The sequence below is a fragment of the Callospermophilus lateralis genome, chromosome 10 (genome assembly GCF_048772815.1).
Source record: "Callospermophilus lateralis isolate mCalLat2 chromosome 10, mCalLat2.hap1, whole genome shotgun sequence".
In the NCBI taxonomy this organism is placed as follows: domain Eukaryota; kingdom Metazoa; phylum Chordata; class Mammalia; order Rodentia; family Sciuridae; genus Callospermophilus; species Callospermophilus lateralis.
The window spans coordinates 97,138,367-97,161,719 of NC_135314.1; the positions used below are offsets into that span (position 1 = coordinate 97,138,367).

Consider the following 23,353-nt stretch of genomic DNA (forward strand, 5'->3'; position numbering starts at 1 on the left):
GCTCAGACTGCTTCAGCCCTGTGACATTCCCTGTAGAGCCTAGTAGTGGACTGGTCATGGGGCAGCCTTTCACCAAGTCCTAATTGATTCCCAGTGAGCAAGGATGTGAATTTCTGCGGTCATGTTATGAATTTTACAGTGTTGCAGAAACTTAACCTGAAAATTAGGCACACAGATACAGACAAAGGTTAGAGTATTGAAGAGTTTACCATCAAGAATTATTTCTAATGCCATAATTTTACAGAAAGAAAACTGTGTCAATTGATTAACTTCTACTTGTAATTTTTTAGCTGCTCATTATACTTTCCTGTCTTGACTAATGAAAACGTTTAGAGCTGCATCTTTATGGAAGCTAACTAGGCCAGGCAGCTTGACGGTCTTAGAATAATTAGAAAATTTTGCATTATCAGCCAGTGGGATACCTGCCTCTCCTGGTGAAGCTTCATAGAATTTTTTTTTTCCTTTCTATTTCCTCTTATTTCCCTCATTAGTGTCTGTTACTGAACTAAGCCCAACTCTGCACAATCTCACTATAAAAATATAAACATTTATGAGGCTGATCCAGCTGAATCAAACTCTTATTCATTTACTCATTAGGTTGGTAGAAAGAAAAATTTTGTTACCATGTAAGATAACTTAGGGGGAATTTATATTAGTAGGTCTTAAAAATGTTTTCCTAACTTACATGGGATGTTAAGCCAGGAAAGGCAAATTTGGGTAAATATGCTCCCCCACCATCTTTCTGTGTCCATGATACATGTCTATAATCTGTAATACTGTCCTTTCCTCTTAGACTATTTATGACTTCAGAATCCTTCTCAACACAGCATTATAAAGAGCAAGAGGTTGGAACTGGCCTGGAGGATGAATTAAGCAGGTAATTGCTCCTACCAGACTATAATCTCCTTAAGAGAAGAAACCAACTCAATGGCTTGTTTTTTTTTTTTTTTTTTCTGGGACTGGGGGCAGTGAACCAGGGTTTGAACTCAGGGGCACTCGACCACTAAGCCACATCCTGAGCCCTATTTTGTATTGTATTTAGAGACAGAGTCTCACTGAGTTGCTTAGTTCCTCAGTTTTGCTGAAGCTGGCTTTGAATTTGCAATCCTCCTGTCTCAACCTCCCAATCCTCTGGGATTATAGGCGTGTGCCATAGCACCTGACTCGATGGTTCTTAATGAATGATTGAACAAACAATGGGAACATATATGAATGTGTTAATGGATGCAGAGTGAATTTTACTTTTTCTATTTTTTTTTCATTCTACAGGAATGCTTGCAGGATGCCTCCATCTCCTTCCTAGGAAATGTACTGTGTTATGTCCACATACCTAGTGGACACCAGCTCATAGACCCTTAGATAGAAGTAACCCAAGAGAGTATCCATGGCCAACTTTTCAATTTACAAAGATGAAAAGAGGGTGCAAAAAGGACATTCAGCTATAATGCAGGCTCTCAGGCTTGGGAGGCATTCTGCTGCATTCCACATCTGACTAATGTCCCTGTGTGGCCTCCGTCATTTTCTTTTCAATTTCATCCATAAAATGGGGGAGAATGATTATATCTGCCTTGTATAGTTTTGTAAATTTTAAACAGGATAAGGGCACAAAATGAATAGTATAGTGGCTGGATCATGGTAAGTATTAGAAAAAAGTTTGTTTTTCTTTTTTTCCTCTTCTTTTTTTCTTTCTTTTTTATTTCTGCAGTACTTGGTATTGAATCTAGTGGTGCTCTGCCACTAAGTTACATCCCCAGCCCTTTTCATTTTTTATTTTGAGTCAGGGTCTCCCTAAGTTGCTGAGGCTGACCTTGAATTTACAATCCTCCTGCCTCAGCCTTCTGAGTTGAATAACTGGGATTGCAGGGGTGCATCACTGTGCCCAGTTCCTTTTTGTTTGTATTAGCTGAACCAGTGATGTATCACAAGTAGTTTTGTTTTCAGGTTTATCATGTTACATTATACTTCATTATTTTTTCCAACTCATTTTTCAATGAGTTGAAAGCTTTTTTTGAGTCATCCTTGTTATATATAAATCGAAAAGACAAAGAGGATATAAGGAATAAATTTGTAATAGATGAGAAGAAAACACTTTCTGTGTGAAAAACACAAAATTCCGGAATCTCATGCCATGCTTCCTTCTTGGCCTAATCACATTGTTTCCAGATATGCTTCCTAGAAAATAGGTTTGTAAAAATTGTCTTCAAATCATACAGGATGCAGTTTTATACAAATATGAGTTTGCTGACCTGTTCCTTTAAAAAACAACTCAGCACGTAGATTGTGCATTCAAACCTTCAGTTCACTCATTAGTTGGGGAGGAAAAGTTTGGGCTGGTTTGATGCTGGTTGCCAGGAAACATACAAAGGCCTCAGAAACAGATGAAACAAAACAACTCCACATTGCTGGGAAGGTGGCCTTCGGGGGCAGGCACTTCACCAGTGGGGGAACTTTGCAGCTTCGTCCTCTAATGTCCCCAGACAAGAAAATGGAGTCGAAAACCACAACTTATTAACGTAAGCAAGGTTAGCCACAGAGATCTTGAGGAGTTACTTTTCTAATGCATTTAAATGAGGATCTGAAGGTGTTTCAGTGTCAGTGGCTGTAATTATGGGAAGCTTTACACATTTTTAATCAAACAGTACCAAGAAGGGGACTATGGGTTTTAAAATAAACTATGGAACTAAGAGTGTGAGGGGATCGAGGATTTTCATTTCCTACCTTGGCTTAGACATTTTGCCTCCTAATGATATGCCTTGAAAGGGTGGTGCTTTTTTTTGGGGGGGGGGTGGGAGGTGACCAGGGATTGAACTCAGGGCCACTTGACCACTGAGTCACATCCACAGCCCTATTTTATATTTTATTTAGAGATAGGATCTCACTGAGTTGCTTAGTGCCTCACTTTTGCTGAGGCTGGCTTTGAACTCACCATCCTCCTGCCTCAGGCTCCCAAGCCACTGGGATCACAGGTGTGTGCCAGCATGCCCAGCTCTTTTGTAATTTTTTTGTTGTTGTTTTGGTACTGGGGATGGAACCCAAGGACTTATGTATGTGAGACAAGCACTTTACCAACTGAGCTATATCCTCAGCCTTCTTTTTGGAATGCTATTCTAAATTGAGTTTCTTTTCAAAGGCACCTGTTGAAATGGGGAATAAAAGCCTCAGAAAGAATTGAAGGCCCCCAAAGAGGTGAAGCTATGATGAGTTACCAAAATGCTGCACGTGATTTAAGCACTGGCTCCCAGCCTGAGCCAAAGAGCCCAGAGAGGACAGAAAGTGTGACTGTAGAGAGGGACTATGGCACAGTCCTGCTTGAAAACCAGCTCAGCGTGGATGACTTTGTGAAGATACAGAGGGCCTTCGAGGTAAGCGTCATGCTTGTAGACCAGAGAGTTTGAGTGGTTCACAAAGGACACTAGGATGAATCAGAAAGAGGCTTCTTTTAAAAAGTATTTTTAATATATTTAATGATTACAGCAGGGAATTGAAAATAATGAGACCCAGCTTTAACATCATGTACTTGTTAACTTTATCCCTCAGTTCTTTGGGATGAATAATAATACTTTGTTTGAAATTGCTGCACATGAATTTTGTTACTGTCAAGGAAGGACAATTTATTCTTGGACAACATTTGTTTTTGAAATCAACATATTTGGGGGAAACCAAAAATTTGGTTACAAATGAGAAAAGCCAGATTACTGAGGTAACCCCCGTAACTGTTCTTGTATTTGATATGTACATAAAACTACATAAATACAAATTTGAACATCGGGTTTACAAAAATTCTCTCCTTCCTCACCTGGAGTGGCACAACTCTTTTTCAAAGCTGATTTTGGCATTTTGTTGTCCCCAAGATCCCATACGAGGGACCTGCCTTTCATGCTTCTTGTAAATCCTGGAGCAATGCCCATAAAATACAATTAGAAGTTTTCATTTTAATTCCACATAGAAAATAAACCGTCGGAACTTAACTACAAATGAATAATTTCCTTTTCCCTATCTTAGTTAATTAATTTGAAATTCTGCAGCTATGCATAATGAACAGCATATATCAAAGTGGTTTTAGTTTCAAATGTGGGTAGGAAGAAATGCCCTCTGTGCTGTGCAATTTAGGTAGACCTGAGCCTCCATCCTTTCTGTTTCATTATGTTCACTAAAATATGATCTCAGGGCTTCATAAAGTCCCCCAAGGGGTGCTTGGAATATCCATATTAGTTTGAAATAGACATATAATATTTTGCAGTACAACCTTGAAATTTATAAAACATGAAATATAACAATTATGTTAACCTGTAACTGGTAGTTTAGTCTTTAAACTATCAAAAAAAAAAAAAAAAAAGAAAAAAGAAAAGAAAGAAAGATAACAAAAGCCAAAAAGAGTTGCTAACCATTAAAATTCTGCTATACCCCATTTTTGTATATAACAACTTAGATTCTTCATTAATAAATTGATGTCCCAATAATATAGATCACTTCTTTATAATAGAATCTATCATATTTAGGAGCAAAGATATCCTCCGTCTTATACTTTTTTCATTTTAACCTTTATGTATTTGCTATTTTTCTAACTGCATTTTGTCTGAAAGATTTCAGTGCTGCTCCATACCCAATGCCCTCAAGTGAATTTGGCATATTTTGATAGACATAGCCAGCATTTTGACAGCTTGAGGACAATCAGAAAAATGTAACAATGGATTAGGATGACTTTAACTTCAGAAAGATATATGGCAGTTTTGTTCTGCTGTTAAGAACACAAAGAATTTGAATGTTAGAGTCTTTTAGGAGAGTTAACATCATAACATTGATGTGTTATTGGAACTACTGCAGAGGGTTGGGAGTGGGTGTCTTTTCAAACTACAGATTCAACCTATCAAAGTTGGACCACTAATTTTGAAATTACCAGTTGGAAAAGCAGATGCTGATGGACTCAAAGGAAGAAAAGGATGCAATTCAGAGCTTTTGTGAACAAAGAGTCTATGACAATTTTTTTTTTCCCCAACCGAGCTTTGCAGGTGTACTTTCAAGAAACAATGAAGCTCATCCATTTTTAAACCATTCAACAGAGATAGACAGGAACAATCTAGTGACAAGTGTATAGCCAATACTAAGAGTGAGACCCTTGAGTAAATGTGAATTCCAAACACAGCATGGACACCCAAGATGATATGCTGTATGATTCCCGTGAAATGCAGCCATCTGTCACAAGTGCGAGGTCCAGAGGCCACAGGGGAAAACTGCGGCCGAAGGAAAGCATGTCCTTAGCAGCTGAAGCTCCAGAGACAGTGGTTTGTGCTCCAAGAGTTAAAGACACACTCTTAGAAATCCTATGATTTTGGCACCAGATTCCTTTATCTCTTATTTTGTTTTGTTTGTTTTGCTTTTACACAACTTGCTTATTTGGGACTGAAGTGTTGCCAGATGTTAGCTGAAGTCCATCTCCTTAAATAGCAGGGGCAAGGCTTAATGAAAGACAGGAAGTTTGGTCTTTGAATTGTACAGTGAATGTTTTCCATATATCTCTAAATAAAATGTCCCATGCCAAATTAATCCTAGTATTAACATTTAGGAATAAAACAAATTATTATGTTCACTGTATAATGGTACAAATGAATCAGAATCACAGCTTTGCCACTTACAATGTGACCTTGTGCACATCAACATTTCCGGATCTGTTTCCTTTATTTCTAACTGGGAATAACAGTTTTTTTTTTGTGTGTGTGTGTGTGTGTGTGTGTGTGTGTGAGGATTAAGTGAGATAATATTTGGAAAGCACTTGAAAGAGTGCTTGCCACACAGGGGAAGTTCTCAATTAACATTAGGTGTTATATATTTAGCCAGTAGAAGTTGAACTCCATGACCTCTAACATTATCTTTTTTTAAAAAATATATTTTTTAGTTATAGATGGACACAATACCTTTATTTTATTTATTTTCATGTGGTGCTGAGGATTGAACCCAGTGTCTCATACTTGGGAGGCAAGTGCTCTGCCACTGAGCTACAGTCCCAGCCCACTAACATTATCTTGATTCAAATTTATTTATTTCCTAAAAAAAATTAAGCTTCCAATGATACTTGTTACTGTTTTGTTGTTGTTGTTATTTGTGTGTGTGTGTGTGTGTGGTAGGAAATGGTTAGCAATAAGTGTTGAAAAGACAAATAGTTACATAGACATGGAAAAAAAACCCACATCATTTTCCATCTCCCATTTCATATTTTATTAGTGGGCAAAAGATTCTAATTAATGTCTTGGTTCTGTTCTTTGGAACAAAGAAGTTACATGGAGAGAAGGATGAGAAAAGTAACTTGTGGACTTAATTTTCTTTCAAGTGGTGGTGTCAAAAGGCCATATATCATCCTGAAGGGAGTGAAACTTATATTATTCATAGAATTATAAAATGGTTGTTACCCAAACTTTCTTGTAGAACTTGCAAGGCTTAGAGAAATGACATGGTCTCTGGATGTTCATATTATTTTTGATGTCAACCGTATTTCACATTTTCTTAGAAACTTCAAACGCCAGCTATTGTATGAGACAGACTGAGTGTGGTTGATGATTTTATAGGAATGATGAGAAGTAAAAATTATGGAGTAAGGGAAATGAGATTTTTGGAAGGCCCCACTGGGGCTATGTATATATATATATGTATATATGTATTAAGTTTCTTCTGGGCATCATCCAAAGTTTCCTTACTTTTATTTTCTGTTGTTGACTTCAGTGCCAGGATGTTCTGCCTGTGATCCTGGATTCTCTGTTGCCTGTTTGATCTGGGAGCATAGTTTGCTTTTCACTACTGGTTTCTTCCTGGCATATCTGTTCTGGCCAGGCTATAGGTGCAGAGGCAGGGACTGGCCCCGCATTATCTACTGTATGCTACCATTTCCCCAAGCCCACTTTCTATAGAAACAAAAACTCCTAAGCCTCATGGAACACAGGAGGTATTCATGCTCAAAGTAGAAAGGCTCAGAATAGTTCAGTGTGAGAACAACATGGCTACAATCCTAGCAGGAAGTCCCTAGAGACCATCCAGTGAGAATTCTTGGAACAAACATGTCTTTGGAGTAGATGGAATCTAAACATAATGTTCTGGTGATACTTTAATCTCTAAAGACCAGAAAAGTTCAGGAGACAAAATTGGCAAGTGTTTGAAAAGTAATAAAATAATTGCATTTATAGATTTTATGGTACCTTCGTTCTTGATTATCTTTATAAAATTCCCACCATTCCTGTAGACAGATCCTACAGCAGGGCCTGTGAACTGTATTCTTTGCTTTAACAAGAAAAGATGAGGATTCTGGTACCCTGCCAGGCAAGCTAAGCTTGAAGGGAATATGGAAGGTCAGATTTGCCTCTTTTTTTACCTTTCCATGATTTGTCCTTCTTTCTAAACTGTCAAGCTTCCTTTCAATTTATTAAGGGCCCAGAAGTCTCTAGGGCTTCTCTTTGCCCACTGTATGTTCACTGGTAAGGTACCCCAAAGAACAGGACCTATGGGGTGCGCCTCATGTTGTGGACTATTCTCATCGTTTGCTTCTTTTCTTGCCACCCCAGACACCACAATCTCAAACATGTAAATAAAATTACTCAATTGGTTTTAGTCCCTTCTCTCAAAACATTTAGCTTTTGTTGTCTCTGATAAAATGTGGGATAGTCCATGAAGATCACTTAAAAATTTTTCTTAGATAAGACTGATAGTTAAAATATAAAATTAAGACAGTGTTATTCAATAAGGTTTCAAATTAGAAAATCTTTGGTCTTTTTTAGGTTTGCAGATTGTACTTAATACTATCATGCATCACCTAGTTCCAGCACTTATTCTGAGAAATGCGCTGTTAGGCAATTTAATTATTGTGTGAACGTCATGGTGTATACTTACACAGACCAAGATGGTGACAACATCATTGAGCGGTATAAGCTCATGAGACCACCTTCATATATGTGGTCCATTCTTGACCAAAATGTCATTATGTTGTACACAGATGTTTCTATGGGTTCAATATGGATATGTTCCCCCAAATATCTGTGTGTTAAAGACTTGGTACCCAGAGGGGTGATAAGAGGAGATACTGTTAACCTTTAAGAAGTAGTGCCTAGTAGGAGGTCCTTAGGTCACTGAGGGTGCATTCAAAGGGGACTGTGGGACCCCCATCTTTCAGTCTCACTTTTTCCTATCTCTGTGCCTGAGTAGTTTGCTTGGCTGCACACACTCATCATAATATGCTGCCATCACCAGAGGCCCAAACCAATGGGGCCATCCAATCATGGACTAGAACCTTCAGACCTGAGAATAAAAAATAAAACTCTATATACTTCTTAAATAAGATGCCTCAGGTATTTTGTTACAATAAAACAATGCTATAAATAACAGACTATCATGGTAGAGATTTCTTTCTTTCTCATGTAAAGTAGAAAACAGATATTTCTAATTTGTGAACAGCTCTAATTAGGGATTCAGGTCCTACCTAAGCTTCTTCCCTCTTCTGCTTTCCCAGATTGTCATGCTTCAAGCTAGAAAATATGGGAAAGCAAAGGGGAGCCTGTAGAGATCATCTCATTGGCTAAAACTCAGATGCCACACCTAATTGCAAGGGAAGTACAGAAAGCTGTATTCTCAGAAAAAAGTCTCGCCAATGATCCTCTTAGAGTTTAGGGGTAATACTTGCCATCTCTCCTAACAAATCAGCGTACTTCATTTGTAATGTTAGGAGAGCCATGTGCCTGATTATATTCTGTGTTTTGACTTAGTTTAAAACTAAGCTTACTGTTCAATCCATACAACTAGTCTTAGATCTTCTGAAACAATTATTCACTATTTCTATTATATGACTCTTGTTCTTTTATCTTTGCCATAATGTTTTTTTTATCACCTGTAACTTTTGTTGTAACTGAACTAAAATTCTGGAAATCAGTGAAGGTGAAAGCGATGAATAAAAACATATTACCTTTCATCTGGGGAAAGATTTTTATAAAGCACTTCTGTGAGCATGATGTTATTTGATCCTCTCACCAGTCTGAAACCTAGTCAAGGCAGACATTTTTATTTCCCGGTTGCACATAAGGAAATAGAGACTCAAAAATATTTAATTGAATTCCCCCATGGGTCAGAGCCAGGACTCAGAGGCAGATTGTCCATTTTCAGTGCATGCTCTTGTGTGACTTCTACTGACCGCAAACTTCCTTTGGGATGATACTCCTTTAAGGAACAAGAATCAAATAGGATAAAGACTTCATTAACAAAACAAGCATGTTAAGTCAATAGTGTACAGGTCGAGGCTCTGCTAACTTGGAGTTGATGCATAATCAGCAGATAATCAACAATGCCTACAGTAAAATCAATGCAAAGAAGAGTTGAAGAATGAAAGACAAAAATAAGAATATCCCATTGCTTTTCTATTCTGGTTTCTTTCTAAAGGCATCTCGATGGAGACTTGTGAGAAAGTAAACAGGTAAAACTTAATCAATAACTCTATTATACAGTGAAGAGTGCATTCAGTAGCCTCAGTCAATTCATCACCTGCTGAACAAAGGCAGCAGGTCAGAGTGCTCCTCACCCAGCTCCCTTAGTAGAATCAAAACACCTATTTTTGGTGGCAGCAGAAAATCAGTGAAGCTCTGCAGGTCTCCTTCCTTAGCATTAAGGTGATAGCATGAGGACAAATCCAATTTCACTAAAGCTGGCACAATAGAAGATGGCAGAGGTATTCTTTGGTGATTTTGCTTCTCTTGTTAAAATTCATGGGTGATGGACTGCAAACGGTGTCATAACCAAAAATCAAGGAAGTGAAACCGTGTCAGTACAGATAAAAAAAAAAGTGTCTTCCCAATGCTGCAGCCTTTATGCTGAACTTTGTGGCAAGTTCTAATAGCTTCACGCTTTTTCCAATTTCTCTGTGTACTTTTGTAACGGATGCTTATAAATAAAAATGAATCTGGATCAGAGGAGGTGATAAAGAGAGATTTGGGGGAGCAAATGTTTTAACTTTGAGCTTTGGCCAGGACTAGAACAGAAAAGGCAACTAAGAAGCTTGTATATAGGAAGGAGAAAGGAAGGCAGAGATGTCCATTGCTAATCACCGGTTGTGCAATTTAGCTGGACCTGTGGACCATGGTACAGCTGCTTTTTCAAATTTCTTGAAGATTAGACAAGAAAATGGACAATGTAAGATCTGTGATTTGAGCCATTTGGATCTCACATTTGTCATATTTTACCAATATCCAACCAAGTCACTACCAGCTTCGATGATGATTTCTGACCTTTTCCCAAGGCTGTAGCTCATATGTGTTTAGGACCAAATCCTGGAGTCTCTTCTCCCCTCATCACATCTCACCACCATTTTTGGATATACTTGGATGGAATCTAAATTTTCTGGGTGCTGACATTCTTTGCTGAGGACGACAGGGGCTGCTGGTTTTCCCTACTTCTCTACCTCCCGTGTGTGTTTGTATCTTTCTCTAATTCTCTAAATCCACCTGAGGCTGGTTGTCATACTAGTTTTGCTGCAAAACTGTATTGCCCACTGGCCCCAAGCTACATGTGGTTTTTAAAATTAAATAAAATGGGAACTTAATAAAATAATTCAAGAAATCAGTTCCTCATAAGTACGAGCTGTATTTCAAGTACTCTATGTCCACATTAGGCTGGTGACTCTGACACTAGACTGCAGAGATGATAGAATATTATAGAAAGTTCTATTAGGCAGTGCTACTTCAGACCCTTCTTCAAATTTTCTGCTAACTTGTTCTATTTCCTCACTTTGGGCCACATTTATGTGGCCATGGAGCAGCTCTCAGCTCTTCAATATCCTGGAAATGCATCAGATTGCCCATTCCTTAGAGTCTATAGGTCAAATTGATTTTTGGCCCCAGAGATAGCAGAAAATATTTTCCTTTACTCTAGACTAAGAACTGATTTTCTGCTTCTTTTCTAAGACTGTGAAAAATGGAAATTCTCTTTTTGGGACTCCTTCTTCCAGTCTACACCCCTGCTCCCCAACTCCCAACACACACAGGTGTTTGGTTTGGATTTATGGCAAGTCAGTCACAAAAATCATCTGACACTGGAGCATTACTGTCATACCAACAGTATTTTATTTACTTGAACATATTCTCATTAGAGTATTTCTCTCCCATTCCCCAACAACTTCCCAGCTAAATTCACCTCGTATCCGTGGTTAAATATCACTGCCTCAGGAAAGTCTGCTGGTTCAGCACTTTAATAAGATCCTCTTTTAGCATAGTTTCCTGTACATTCCTTTTTTATTATTCTTATAAAAACAAAGATCTGTTAAGTGCAATGGCATCGTTTAAAAATGATTAGAAGAGCCAGAGAAGCTATGAGACAGAAGTCAGTGTGAGAGGATCTCAACTTAGATACTGAAGGGAAGAACACAGGTGCAAGTGAGATGAGCTTTCTGGAGGAGAGAGCAGGGTGTCTAAGACTGGACCCCAGGGAAATCCTTCAAGGCAGTGAGAAACAACTCTAATTGGTACGAGAAAAAAATACCAAATAGGATTATTTCCTGGAAGTAAAAGAAGAAGAAAACAAACAAATAAAAAAGGAGTATAGTCATATACAATTACATTTATTTTTATGATTCTTATTTAATAATCCCTTCATCATTGAAAAATTAGGATATCTTATTCCCAATGTAAGAAATGCAAATTAAGCCTGAAATTCCCCTCTTGCCATGGCTTACCTATATCCATGACATTCTTCCCAATAATTATTTTCAATGCTGTATCTTTTCAGTGCATTTTATGCACTTATACATATATGTACATATATGTATCATATGTAGCTTTATTTTTCATAGAATCTACTTAACTACACTATAGTCTATGCCTTCAAGGGAAAGTGCCAAACAAATAGCTTTGAATCATGTGAAAAGTTACTTAACTTCCTTAGGAGTTTGATTTAAAACTCTAATTAAAAAACAAAACTTCCTTATTTCAACTGTCAAAATGTCAAAGATTAAAAAGATCAATAATATTCACTGTTGGCAAGTAACCAGGAAAATAGGCACAATTGCTAAGACTGTCAGTTGGCAAAGCTTATTGGGGAAGGTAATTAGCTATTATATTTAAACATAAATATCACATTTTTTTTTGAGCTAGCAATTCGATTTCTACAAATTACACTGAATAAATTCTGATGTGTTCAGAGAAAGATTCATGCACAAGGATATTATTATACCTTTGTCTACAAACTGGAATATTAAAAAACAACATTCATGAGCAGATAAGTGGATAAATAAATTATGATATACTTGTACAACTCATCTGTTAAAAAGAATAAGGAAGACTTTTACAAGATTGCCAAGATTTACTGCTCAGCAAAAATAAGAAAATTATAGAATATTGCATAATACATGCTGAAATAAAAAATGTGTATATTTGTGTGGGTGTGTGTATAGGTCTCAAGAATGGAAAAATTGAACTGTGTTTGTAGTGGGGGAAGTCACAGCAAATGGCTTTGTGGACACTTTATGCCATAATTCAATGCAAAGATAAATGTTACTAAAATGTCAATGTACCATAATAACAAAGCATCTGTGGTACTACTTCTAAATGTATGCTGAATTTAAATAGTACTGGGTTGTAGATACTTTGTCCTACTAAGTAGTGTTTCTTCATTGGAGTCCTTGGAGTTTTTGTATTAAGAGAGAGACTGTAGTGGACTATTTCAGTGTCTTCATTTTACATATGATGAAACAAACATCCAGAATAAAGGATTTGTTATTCTCCATTTGAACTATTGGTAGAGCTGGAACATTGCCCAACATAGTTTGGTAGCCAGTTTTTGTCTCTTTCTCTTTGTAAACAACTCTAAACTAATCTCTATTCAAACTTTTTTCTCTAATTTTCCCAAGTTATTTTACACATTATTATTTTATGCTCTTGGTCATCATTCTGTACTCTGATCCTCACTAACTTGCTATTATCAGAAAAATTGATAAACATCTCTTCTGCAATGTAGAAAATTTACATTCATGGGGCTGGGGTTGTGGCTCAGAAGTAGAACGCTTGTCTAGCATGTGCAAGGCCCTGGGTTCGATCCTCAGCACCACATAAAAATAAATAAAATAAAGGTATTGTGTCCAACTACAACTAAAAAATAAATAGTTAAAAGAAAATTTGCATTTATATTGAAAATAATACTTTCAATACATATATTAATTTGCTCCTTCTTACAACAAAAATTTACTGGATGTCCATCCTGTGGAAATTGAAAACCACTTATATTCAGGCTTTTCCTACCAAAGGGGCATACTCAAAGTAAACTTCATTACTTTGTAATTGCTCAATGCTTTGAGAGGAAGAGAAGAGTGTGGAGGGAGCACATATCTCATGCATGGGACTGGTCTCCTGTGCCGCAGCCCGGCTGGCTGGGCAAACTAACCGGGGGACGAATAACTTGTGTACGTTGATGCAGCAGAAATAGGAGCCCTTTATTGTAGGATCTGAGCGATATTTATACATTTTACACAGCTTATCTAATTAGCATAAAATAGATACAGCAGTCAACCAATAAGGAATCTCCACATTTAATGGCTTGCTTTTGTTACTTTACAAACCACTCCCTCTGGCATTTGGCCAGGCGCCATCCAGACTTGTTTACAGACTTTAACATTTCTCTGGCAAAATAACAGGTGCCAATCTGACTTGTTTACAGACCTTAACACTCCTGGAGGGTTTTTTGTAGGAAGTAACATCTAGGTTACTATCTGAGGGAAGGGTATCACTCTGGTAGGTGGAATGGGGGCTAGGAAAGTAATTTTCTTGAAAGAGAATACAAAATGAAAAGTTTGTACAAAAATAGTATGTATGGTGCACTAAGATATTAATTTGTAGTACGACAGAGACTTCTTCTGCAAAAGGGAAAAGGAATAAAAGGTGACTCTGGATCACCAAAGCCTGAACCATATCAGGAGGGGATTGGGAAGTCAGGTTATAGTCTGACATTTTTTTTGAGGGCTGGAGAGAGTCATTGCACGTTTCAATCACAGACATGACATGATGTGATTGGTATTTTGAAAATGACCTTTATGTTTGTACTTTTTATTTATTTATTTATTTAGTTGTAGTCAGGCACAATACCTTTATTTTATTTATTTTTATGTAGTGCTAAGGATGGAACCCAGCGCCTCACACTAGTTAGGTGAGTGCTCTACCACTGAGCCCCAGCCCCAGCCCATACTTTTTGAGCATGGTTTGGAAGTAGAGGTAGGTGAGGTTGGAAACAGGAATAGAATACAATTAGAAGGCTGGTGCAATGATCTGCCAGTGCAGAAGAGTCTGATGTGAAAGTCAAATGCTATTCAGGAGCTATAAAGAGCAGAACTTGTTGATTGATGGGGTATGTTGAGTAAGGTATCAACATATATAAAGTCGAAAACACAGAAAGAGGAATTTGTTTACTGCCCCCAAATTGTTTTTGTAAATCTCAAACCTACAGAAAAGGGGAAATATGAGTACAATGACTCATCTTTAATCTAGATTCAGCAGTAGTTAAATTTTACTATATTTATATTTCTACATCTAGATAGATAGATCGATAGATGTATAGATGGCTACAGAATACAAAATTTTATATCTATTATTTATTTAAAAGTGAGTTTCAGGCATCCTAACCAGTTAGTCCTAATTATCTCAATATATATCTCCTAGGAAGAAGCACATTCTCCTTGATAACCAACTATAATGTCACTTTTACACTCAAAAAGTTTAACTTCATACATTACTTAAGAAAAAATTTCATATCAAAACATCTTCAGTTGTCCCAGTAATGTTTTTTTATTATTATTTATTTTTTAGTTGTAGTTGGACACAACACCTTTATTTCACTTGTTTATTTTTGTATGTGGTGCCAAGGATCGAACCCAGGGTCTCACACGTGTGAGGCGAGCACTCTACCGCTGCACCACAACCCCAGCCCTTCAGTAATGTTTTTTATAGGCTTTTTGTTTTTTCCAATTTCTGTTTACCTTTATTTATTCACTTTGTAAAACACAATTGAATTGTAATCCATGGAGACTTATTTAAAGTCATTTTGATAATCTGGCTAAAACAGAAAAGTGTTTGTGTATGCTGGAGGCATGTAGGTATTTCTTACATAAATGGAAACTGAATTATTTTTAAGAAGTTACATCTAATGAGAATTGTTGTCTAAGTTCTGTGAATTCACATATAACCTTCAAAAATTCACTTATGACCTTCAGAATTATAGGAAGAGACAATACATATGCACATTATTGTCATTCTTTTTTTAAATTTTGTTATTGTCATTCTTATTACACGTCTTATGCCCTGTTTTAAAAATTTTCTTAAAAATTTATTTATTCTCATTTTTATTCTAATTTTTAATTTATTTATTCTAATTTTGTTACATATGACATATATATATGTCATATATATATATATATATATATATATATATATATATATTACACATATAGAGAACATTTTTTTATGTCTCTGGTTGTACACAAAGTGGAGTCACATCATTTGTGTCTTCATACATATACTTAGGGTAATGATGTCCATCTCATTCCACCGTCTTTCCTACCCCCATTTACCCTCCTTTCCCCTGTCACTCCTTTGCCCTACCTAGAGTTCATCTAATCCTCCCAAGCTCCCCTCCCCAACTCTATTATGAATAAGCATACTTATATCAGAGAAAATATTCAGCATTAAAAAATCACAGGCCTAATCGGGATTATACATTTGCTTTAGGTGATGTTTTTCTTTAATTGTCTTCAATTTTGGCCACTTTTTCTCTTATTTCCTGACGTGGACATTTTGAGGAATTCCTGCCATTTGTTTAGAATATACTACAATCTGGTTTTTCTTATTGTTTCTTCACTGTCAGATTCAGGCTCATTACATTTTGGCAAGGGAATAGCATAGAAGATGCTATGTCTACCTCTTGCATGATATCAGAAATTACATCATGGTAACTTGTCCAAGTACTGGTGATTCTGTAGTTTGATCCTTTAATTGAAATGGGTCCCCTACAGTTATCCACTATAAAAGTACCTGTGGAGTGAATCTTAGATATTATGAATAGTCTTCAACACATTTTTACCCATTGACTTGAGCATCAACTGATAGTCTTTGCTGAAAACAGTGTGTTTAGGTTAATAGAAAATGGTGATTTTTATGTTTTATTGATCCTTATTTATTGTCAATATGGCTTTTTTTTTTGTATGAAAGACTTCTTTCTTATCCTCTTTTCTTTGTCCCTCTCATTCTCCCTTTCACTCTGTTTTGAGTGTTGCTACAGATTCATGGATTCATTTATTCTATTCAATGTGTTATTAGCTATTACCATCATTATTCTTTCTGATACTAAAATTGAGAAAGATTCACAGTGTCACAGAACCCAGGTACTTCCATTATTAAAGGTCATCTTACTGGTGCTGGCTATGGGGCTTCCTTGATGGTTGCTGATTGGCAGGCCACCTTCTGTCATCTTGTCGTCTCCCATTCTCTCTACTTCTTCTTTATGTCACTGTTTTCTTCTATCCCTATCTGATCAAATAATAAAATTATCAATAAAATAAAAGTACCAAGTTCTTTCTTTTTTAGAGTAGCTTGACCCGTTTTTATTGATTGGTATCTTGCAAATACATGGAGCTTTCATTTTCCCATTAAGTGGGAATCTCAAGGTTTTTTCCTCAAACAAAGATATTCTGGCACTTAACATCACCTCGGTACATTTTCCTTTTATTATATAAGAACTGAAAAGAGCCCATTGAAAGATTTTGTCACAAGATTTTTAGTCTTCTTAGTAAAAGCAACTTCAAAGGGGCAAGGAAAAGAAACTGGATTGTAATAGGTTTAGTAAGTTGGAGGTGAGCATCATTCCTTCAAGTACAGAGTAGGAAAGGAGATGAAGGATGTGAAACTAGTTAAAAACAGATGGTGGTGTCAGGAGAATATGTTCACTGTTCAGTGACTTCAGTAACTTGATCATGTTAAAGTGCTGGTGAAAAGGAGCCAATAGGGAACAAAAGGATGATGAAGGGAGGGATTCTCTGAGGTGGTGGGAGAAGTACACGTCCAGAACATAGGAGAAGTTCTGTCGTCACAGGGAAGAAGAGGGCTGCATACATAGGAAAATTTGTATTCAGGGTTCAAAAACAGAAGTTTCCATCTGATTGATGATTCCTGCTTCTTTTTTTTAAATATTTGTTTTTAGTTGTAGTTGGACACAATACCTTTGTTTTATTTATTTATATGTGGTGCTGAGGATTGAACCCAGGGCCTCACACGTGCTAGGCGAATGTTCTTCTGTTGAGCCACAACCCCAGCCCCTGATTCCTGCTTCTTTTCATTCTCTTTCTCTTGCTCCTTTATTCCTGTAAGAATTAGGAATCAAATTTCTCTATTAAGAATGAACAAGGAAGTGATATAAACTAGGAATTTGAAGAAAGTGCGGAATGAAACTAAAAGTTCACCAAAGAAACTTGGAAAGAACCCTAATAATACAGAAAGACCATTTTAGTTGGAGATCATATGTTTTGTTTAGTGACAACTTTTGCCCATTTGTGTGATTTTTTATATATATTTAAAGTAATTGTATTTTATTATGTCACAATTTATCAGCATGGATATTTAATATAGCTGGTGAATTCCAATTAAACACCACCAAGTTGTTCATGATTATTAGATTACCTGTAAATGCCATAATTTTGTTCTTTTTAAATGCTGAGTAAAATTCCAATGTGTATATATGCCACATTTTTTAATCCATTCATCCACTGAAGGACATCTAGGTTGGCTCCACAGTTTAGCTATTGTGAATTGTGCTGCTATAAACATTGATGTGGCTGTGTCCCTGTAGTATGCTGTTTTTAAGTCTTTTGCGTATAGTCTGGAGAAGAGGAATAGCTGGGTCAAATGGTTGTTCCATTCCCAGATTTCCAAGGAATCTCCATATTGCTTTCCATATTGGCTGCACCAATTTGCTGTCCCACCAGCAATGTATGGGTGTACCTTTTTTCTCACATCCTTGCCAGAACTTACAGTTGTTTGTCTTCATAATAGCTGCCATTCTGACTGGAGTGAGATGATATCTTAGAGTAGTTTTGATTTTCATTTCTTTGATTGCTAGAGATGATGAGCATTTTTTCATATATTTGTTGATTGACTGTATATCCTCATCTGAGAAGTGTCTGTTCAGGTCCTTGGCCCACTTGTTGATTGTGTTATTTGTTTTTTCAATGTTTAGCTTTTTGAGTTCTTTATATACCTTAGAGATTAGAGCTCTATCTGATGTGTGAGGGGTAAAAATTTTCTCCCAGGATGTAGACTCTCTGTTCACCTCACAGATTGTTTCTTTTTCTGAGAAGAAACTTTTGAGTTTGATTCCATCCCATTTATTGATTTTTGGTTTTAATTCTTGTGCTATAGGAGTCTTATTAAGGAAGTTGGGGCCTAATCCCACATGATGAAGATTAGGGCCTACTTTTTCTTCTATTAGACACAGAGTCTCTGGTTTAATTCCTAAGTCCTTGATCCATTTTGAGTTAAGTTTTGTGCATGGTGAGAGATAGGGGTTTAATTTCATTTTGTTGCATATGGATTTCCAGCTTTCCCAGTACCATTTGTTAAAGATGCTATCTTTTCTCCAGTGCATGTTTTTGGCACCTTTGTCTAATATAAGATAATTGTAATTTTGTGGGTTAATCTATGTGTCCTCTATTTTGTACCACTGGTCTACCATTTGTGTGATCTTTATCCATCAGTTTTTCAGTATCCTGGGTATAGGCCTGGAGAAGATGCTTTTCTAGGACTGATATTTTGCTTAATAATTGACAGATAGCAGATCAAAAGAATGGGAATAATGACTAGAGAATGGTGGAAATGTTGAATCTTTGGTTTAAGAAGGTTGCAATAAAAGGAAAGAGTTAAAATTTCATAGAAAAGTTTCTCTTAGAGTCTTAGACCCTAGTTCAGACTTTTCATCATTTCACTCTATTTTTTTTTTTTCCAGTGCTGGGGATTGACCTAGGGCCTTGTACCTGCTAAGTAAGTGCTATACCACTGACCCAAATCCCCAGCCCATCATTTCATTCTTAACTGATTCAAACTTTGTAAGTAAAATTTAAGTGTATCACTATATAAAATTTTAGACTTCTAATATATAACTTAACAAAAATGTATGAGTTAATTTGGGTATATACATTCTAACTTCATATTTTTCTGTGTTATTCTGGAGAGAATCAGGTTTTATTGAAGTCAGTGTATTTACAGTGTGGTTAAAGTGGTAAGAAATCGGAAATCCTTAGTTTCTGTCACTAGTGAACTATGTGATCTCATCTATGTGGTCTTTTTAGTTTCCTGGGCCTCAGTTTCTTCTTTTTAAATGAAGGGTTTGGTATAGATTCTCTAAACTTCCTTCCGCTGCAACATGCTATTAATTCATAATCTTATGGATGTGTGAAATTCTTTGCCACATTTTTGACAACAAAGAAAAATCATTCTAAAAATCTATATTTAGGCTGAGATTATTAGATTTCCAAATGAATATCCATGGGGGTGAATTGTCTGTTAGTTATGCCAGTCCATTGGTCAGATTTCCACCCCCACCTAAGTTTCTAGTTTAGGCAAAAAACAGATATAATGATGAGCACCAACTTATACATAGAGCAGAGAATTGAAGACTTCCATAGACTTAGAGAAAAATAAAATAATTAGATTTCTCAGGGATCATGATCATCTTTTTTTAAAAGAGGAAGATGGATTTATTGATTTTGCTTTCCCCTGCAGCTCCAAATCACTTCTAATTCACCAGCTGGGTAAGAAACCTAATTGTTAGATTTTTGGTTTGGGAGAGTTTGATTGTAAACCTTAAACTCAATACCTGGATTTCAAAGCCTGTGTCTTTGTTACTCAGAGTACTCTAATTCCATTCGAATTGGTGAGCTCTTGAGTCATTAATATCACAGCATAACTGATAATTAAAACCTACTAAGTTCATGGAAGCAGGAAGAAACAGTGCTATGAACCTTAGCTAGCAGATAGCCTCTCCTGTTCTTTTGCTCAGTCTCTCACGAATGTTCATTGTAGGTGAAAATTGCAGGGGATGATTTAAACTGATGCATCTGGTTTGAAATAACATCTAATCTTCAGCTCCAGAAGATGTTCACGGGGTTTGACAGCGAATCCTAATACATATTCATAACCAATATGCTTTGTAACCAAGGGAAATTGAGGCAAGTGCAACAGAATGAAGCATGAGAAAGCAGCATGTTAATTTTAAATTTAATTACAAAGAGAGGAGAAAAGAATGTATTTTGATAGTGTATACTCGTTCAGCTGTCATGGAACATTACCCGAAAATCATGCTGAATGTCTGACAAAAGAAATATTAATTTGGGTAAAGTGGTTGCTAAAACTAGCAGGTACTGGAGAAAACAAGATTCTGAGATCATATTATAAGCTATTTTTCATGTAGAGGAAAAAGAAGCGTTGATGAATTCCAGTGTTCTGAAATAAAAGCAAAAAACTTACCAACTAAGGAAAAGTTTCTAATCCCTATAAGATTTCTGTTTATAGAATGTTTCATCATGTTTAGGAGATGCATTCAGTTTAAAATTAGGAGAAATAATAGTTGCGGTAATGCTTGTGACCTTATTATTTTTGATAACCTAGAACCATGTGCCAGTCAGTGTGACTGACACACCTAGTATCTCCACTGAAGTTCAAGTATTTGAAGTGTTGACCTTGTCTGTCTTGTTCAGAGTTAATGCTCAGTGTTTAGAATAGCATTTGACATGGGTCAGGCACCCAATAACTAATCATTGCATGAATAAATAAAAAGGTAAACCTACCTCATGCTGCCTTTTATTATATACATACTTACCATGCATTTACTAATGAATAGATCAGTAGATGGATAGATAGATGCATGGATGAAAGTAATGAAGTTCACCATTTCACTTTAATTTCCATGACCTGGAAGCAAATACAATGAATGAGGTCAGTGGTCCTTAGGTCTGTGACATGCTAACCCACTGCCAGGCTGTGACAGAGGAGAGAATATTCAGATTTCTTATGGAGTTGGATTATGATCTTTCCATAGTTGTAATCTTGGACTTGTATTATTGTCTTGTGCAGGTCCTTACTTATAAAGTAGGAGAAAATAAAGAATCTTTTCTTTTTTCATTTAATCAGTAAATATCATTATAAGAAAGGAATAGGAAAAAAATACATAAATGACATTTTCAAGACTTGGCAGATTTTGAAAGACAGAGTTAAGTGTCTGCTTTGGGAATGTATTGCTCTTTTGTGCCAGAAAGTGTGTAAAAGTTTAGGCTTAGCAAAATTTTTTGTAGCAATAGTTGACAAGTCTTAGGGCTGGGGCTGGGGCTCAGTGGTAGAGCGTTTGCCTAGCATACGTGAGGCACTGGGTTTGATCCTCAGCACCACATAAAAATAAACAAAAAATAAAGGTATTCTGTCCATCTACAACTATAAAAAAAATTAGAAAAAAAAAGAGTTGACAAGCCTTACAAATACCCAAGCTTGGTGAGGCTCTTTGGTATAAGCAACCTTATACTTTGTTGATGGGAATGTAAATTTGTTCAAGCATTTTGAGAACTTGGCAAGACATCAAAAATTTTAAGAATGTGCAAATGTTTTGTCTCAGCATTTCTGCTTCAAGGGAATTTTTCTCAGAAATTAATTGCACAACTGAGTAAAGATATATGTGCAGGGATATTTGTTGCAGTGTTGTTTACTTTGCAATACATTAGGAATAGTTGAAATGTTTAATAATAGAGGCCATAAATAATCCAATGTCCCTGCCATAGATCTCATGATGATAAAGACCAATATATATTGCAAGAGGCACAGTTTTGCGGTATGATGGAAGAAAAACAGCATATATATCATTGCATTATTCTGGAAAAGCCGTCATTTCTATTTCTTCCTAGAAAAACTGTATGGAAGGCTTATCAGTATGGTGAATTTTAATATTTAGCTTAATCTGTATTTTTTGTAGTAAGCATGGGTTATTTGTGCAAAAAATAAACAATATTTGAAGCATATTGGTACCCTCACATATTACCAATTCAAAACACAGCATCTCTTCTTAATGACAAAAAAACAGCTGTCAAGTTTCTTACATAAAATGTATTTTAGGAGTTTTACACTTAGATTTAAGGCTCAGTTTTCATGTAAGTTACAATGAAATCTAAATCTAACAATGCTCAGAAGCTGAAGAGAATTTTACAGAATTCATGCTTTAGAACACACACACTCACACCAATACACAGCTTGCTAGCACTGACTATAGCTGCAGAAAATACTTTCAAAAGGAAATGATTTTTATAATGTTCTTTGAAAGAGATTCAGGAAGACAGAAAGATTTCCTAAAGGTATAAAGTTGTGCTTAGTGGGACAATCAGCCAGACCTTTTTGAGTATATTAGTCTTCTGGTTCTTATAAGAACTGTTAGAAACAATATCTGGTTATTTTCTTTTTCAATAGTTAAATAGATACAGCAAAATCAATTTACAATGCTATCTTGGGAAGTGCTGAATAAGAATATGTTTTCTAATTGCTCATATGCTTTTCATTTTCATTGGAAGTGTTGTTTTTTTGATTTATATTTTTTATGTTATTGTATTTTTTATGTCTTTCTTTTATTTATTTATTTTTATATGGTGGTGAAGATCAAACCCAGTGCCTCGCACATGCCAGGCAAGTGTGCTACCACTGAGCTACAACTGAAGCCCCGGAAGTATTATTTTTAAGAGGGGCAAGAATACCAATTTCTAATTCATAAAGGTCATCCAGAATATTGATTAACAGGAGTGAAAAGATATTTCTTTGAAAATACTGTCAGGTAGTTTTTATCTGAAAGGCTGACATTCATTTTGGAATGCATTTTCTGTTGGGAAGAAGGTTTTATTAATGCCACAGTAATTAAACTTTCAATTGAAAGGAATGAGAATTAATTATTTGATGCACTATGTTTTGTAATGAAATCAAATTTTGTAAGTTCCTAATAGTTCCCTATCTATACTAAATATATGCTTGTGAATTTAGCTTGATATGGATACGTCTTCAACAACAATATGTTTGAATATAGCTGTTTAATGTAAAGATGGGCCTTTACATGAGTTTTCTTATTGGAGCCTCAGATAAACCCTGAGAGAGCTTATGACTGCCTCAAGGTTACACAAATGTTGTGTGCAAATTCAGGCATAAAATCCAGATGCTAACTAAATTAATATTAATTTTAACAAATATGTGTATGTTTTGTGCATATATCAATGATACAAAAATATATTATTATAAGGAACAAAATAATATAAAATCAAACTAATATGAAATTAATATAAACT

The 23,353-nt window shown here is 36.0% G+C and overlaps 1 protein-coding gene across 1 annotated transcript in view; it reads left to right on the top strand.

The window, feature by feature from the left end:
* Nucleotides 1-3,197: 3,197 nt before the first annotated feature.
* Wdr49 (WD repeat domain 49) overlaps nucleotides 3,198-23,353 on the top strand; it is a 138,048-nt gene continuing 117,892 nt past the window's right edge. Inside the window, exon 1 of the mRNA XM_076868745.2 lies at nucleotides 3,198-3,362. Within this exon, the coding sequence (XP_076724860.2) occupies nucleotides 3,198-3,362 (165 nt within the window). The remainder of the gene's footprint in view (nucleotides 3,363-23,353) is intronic.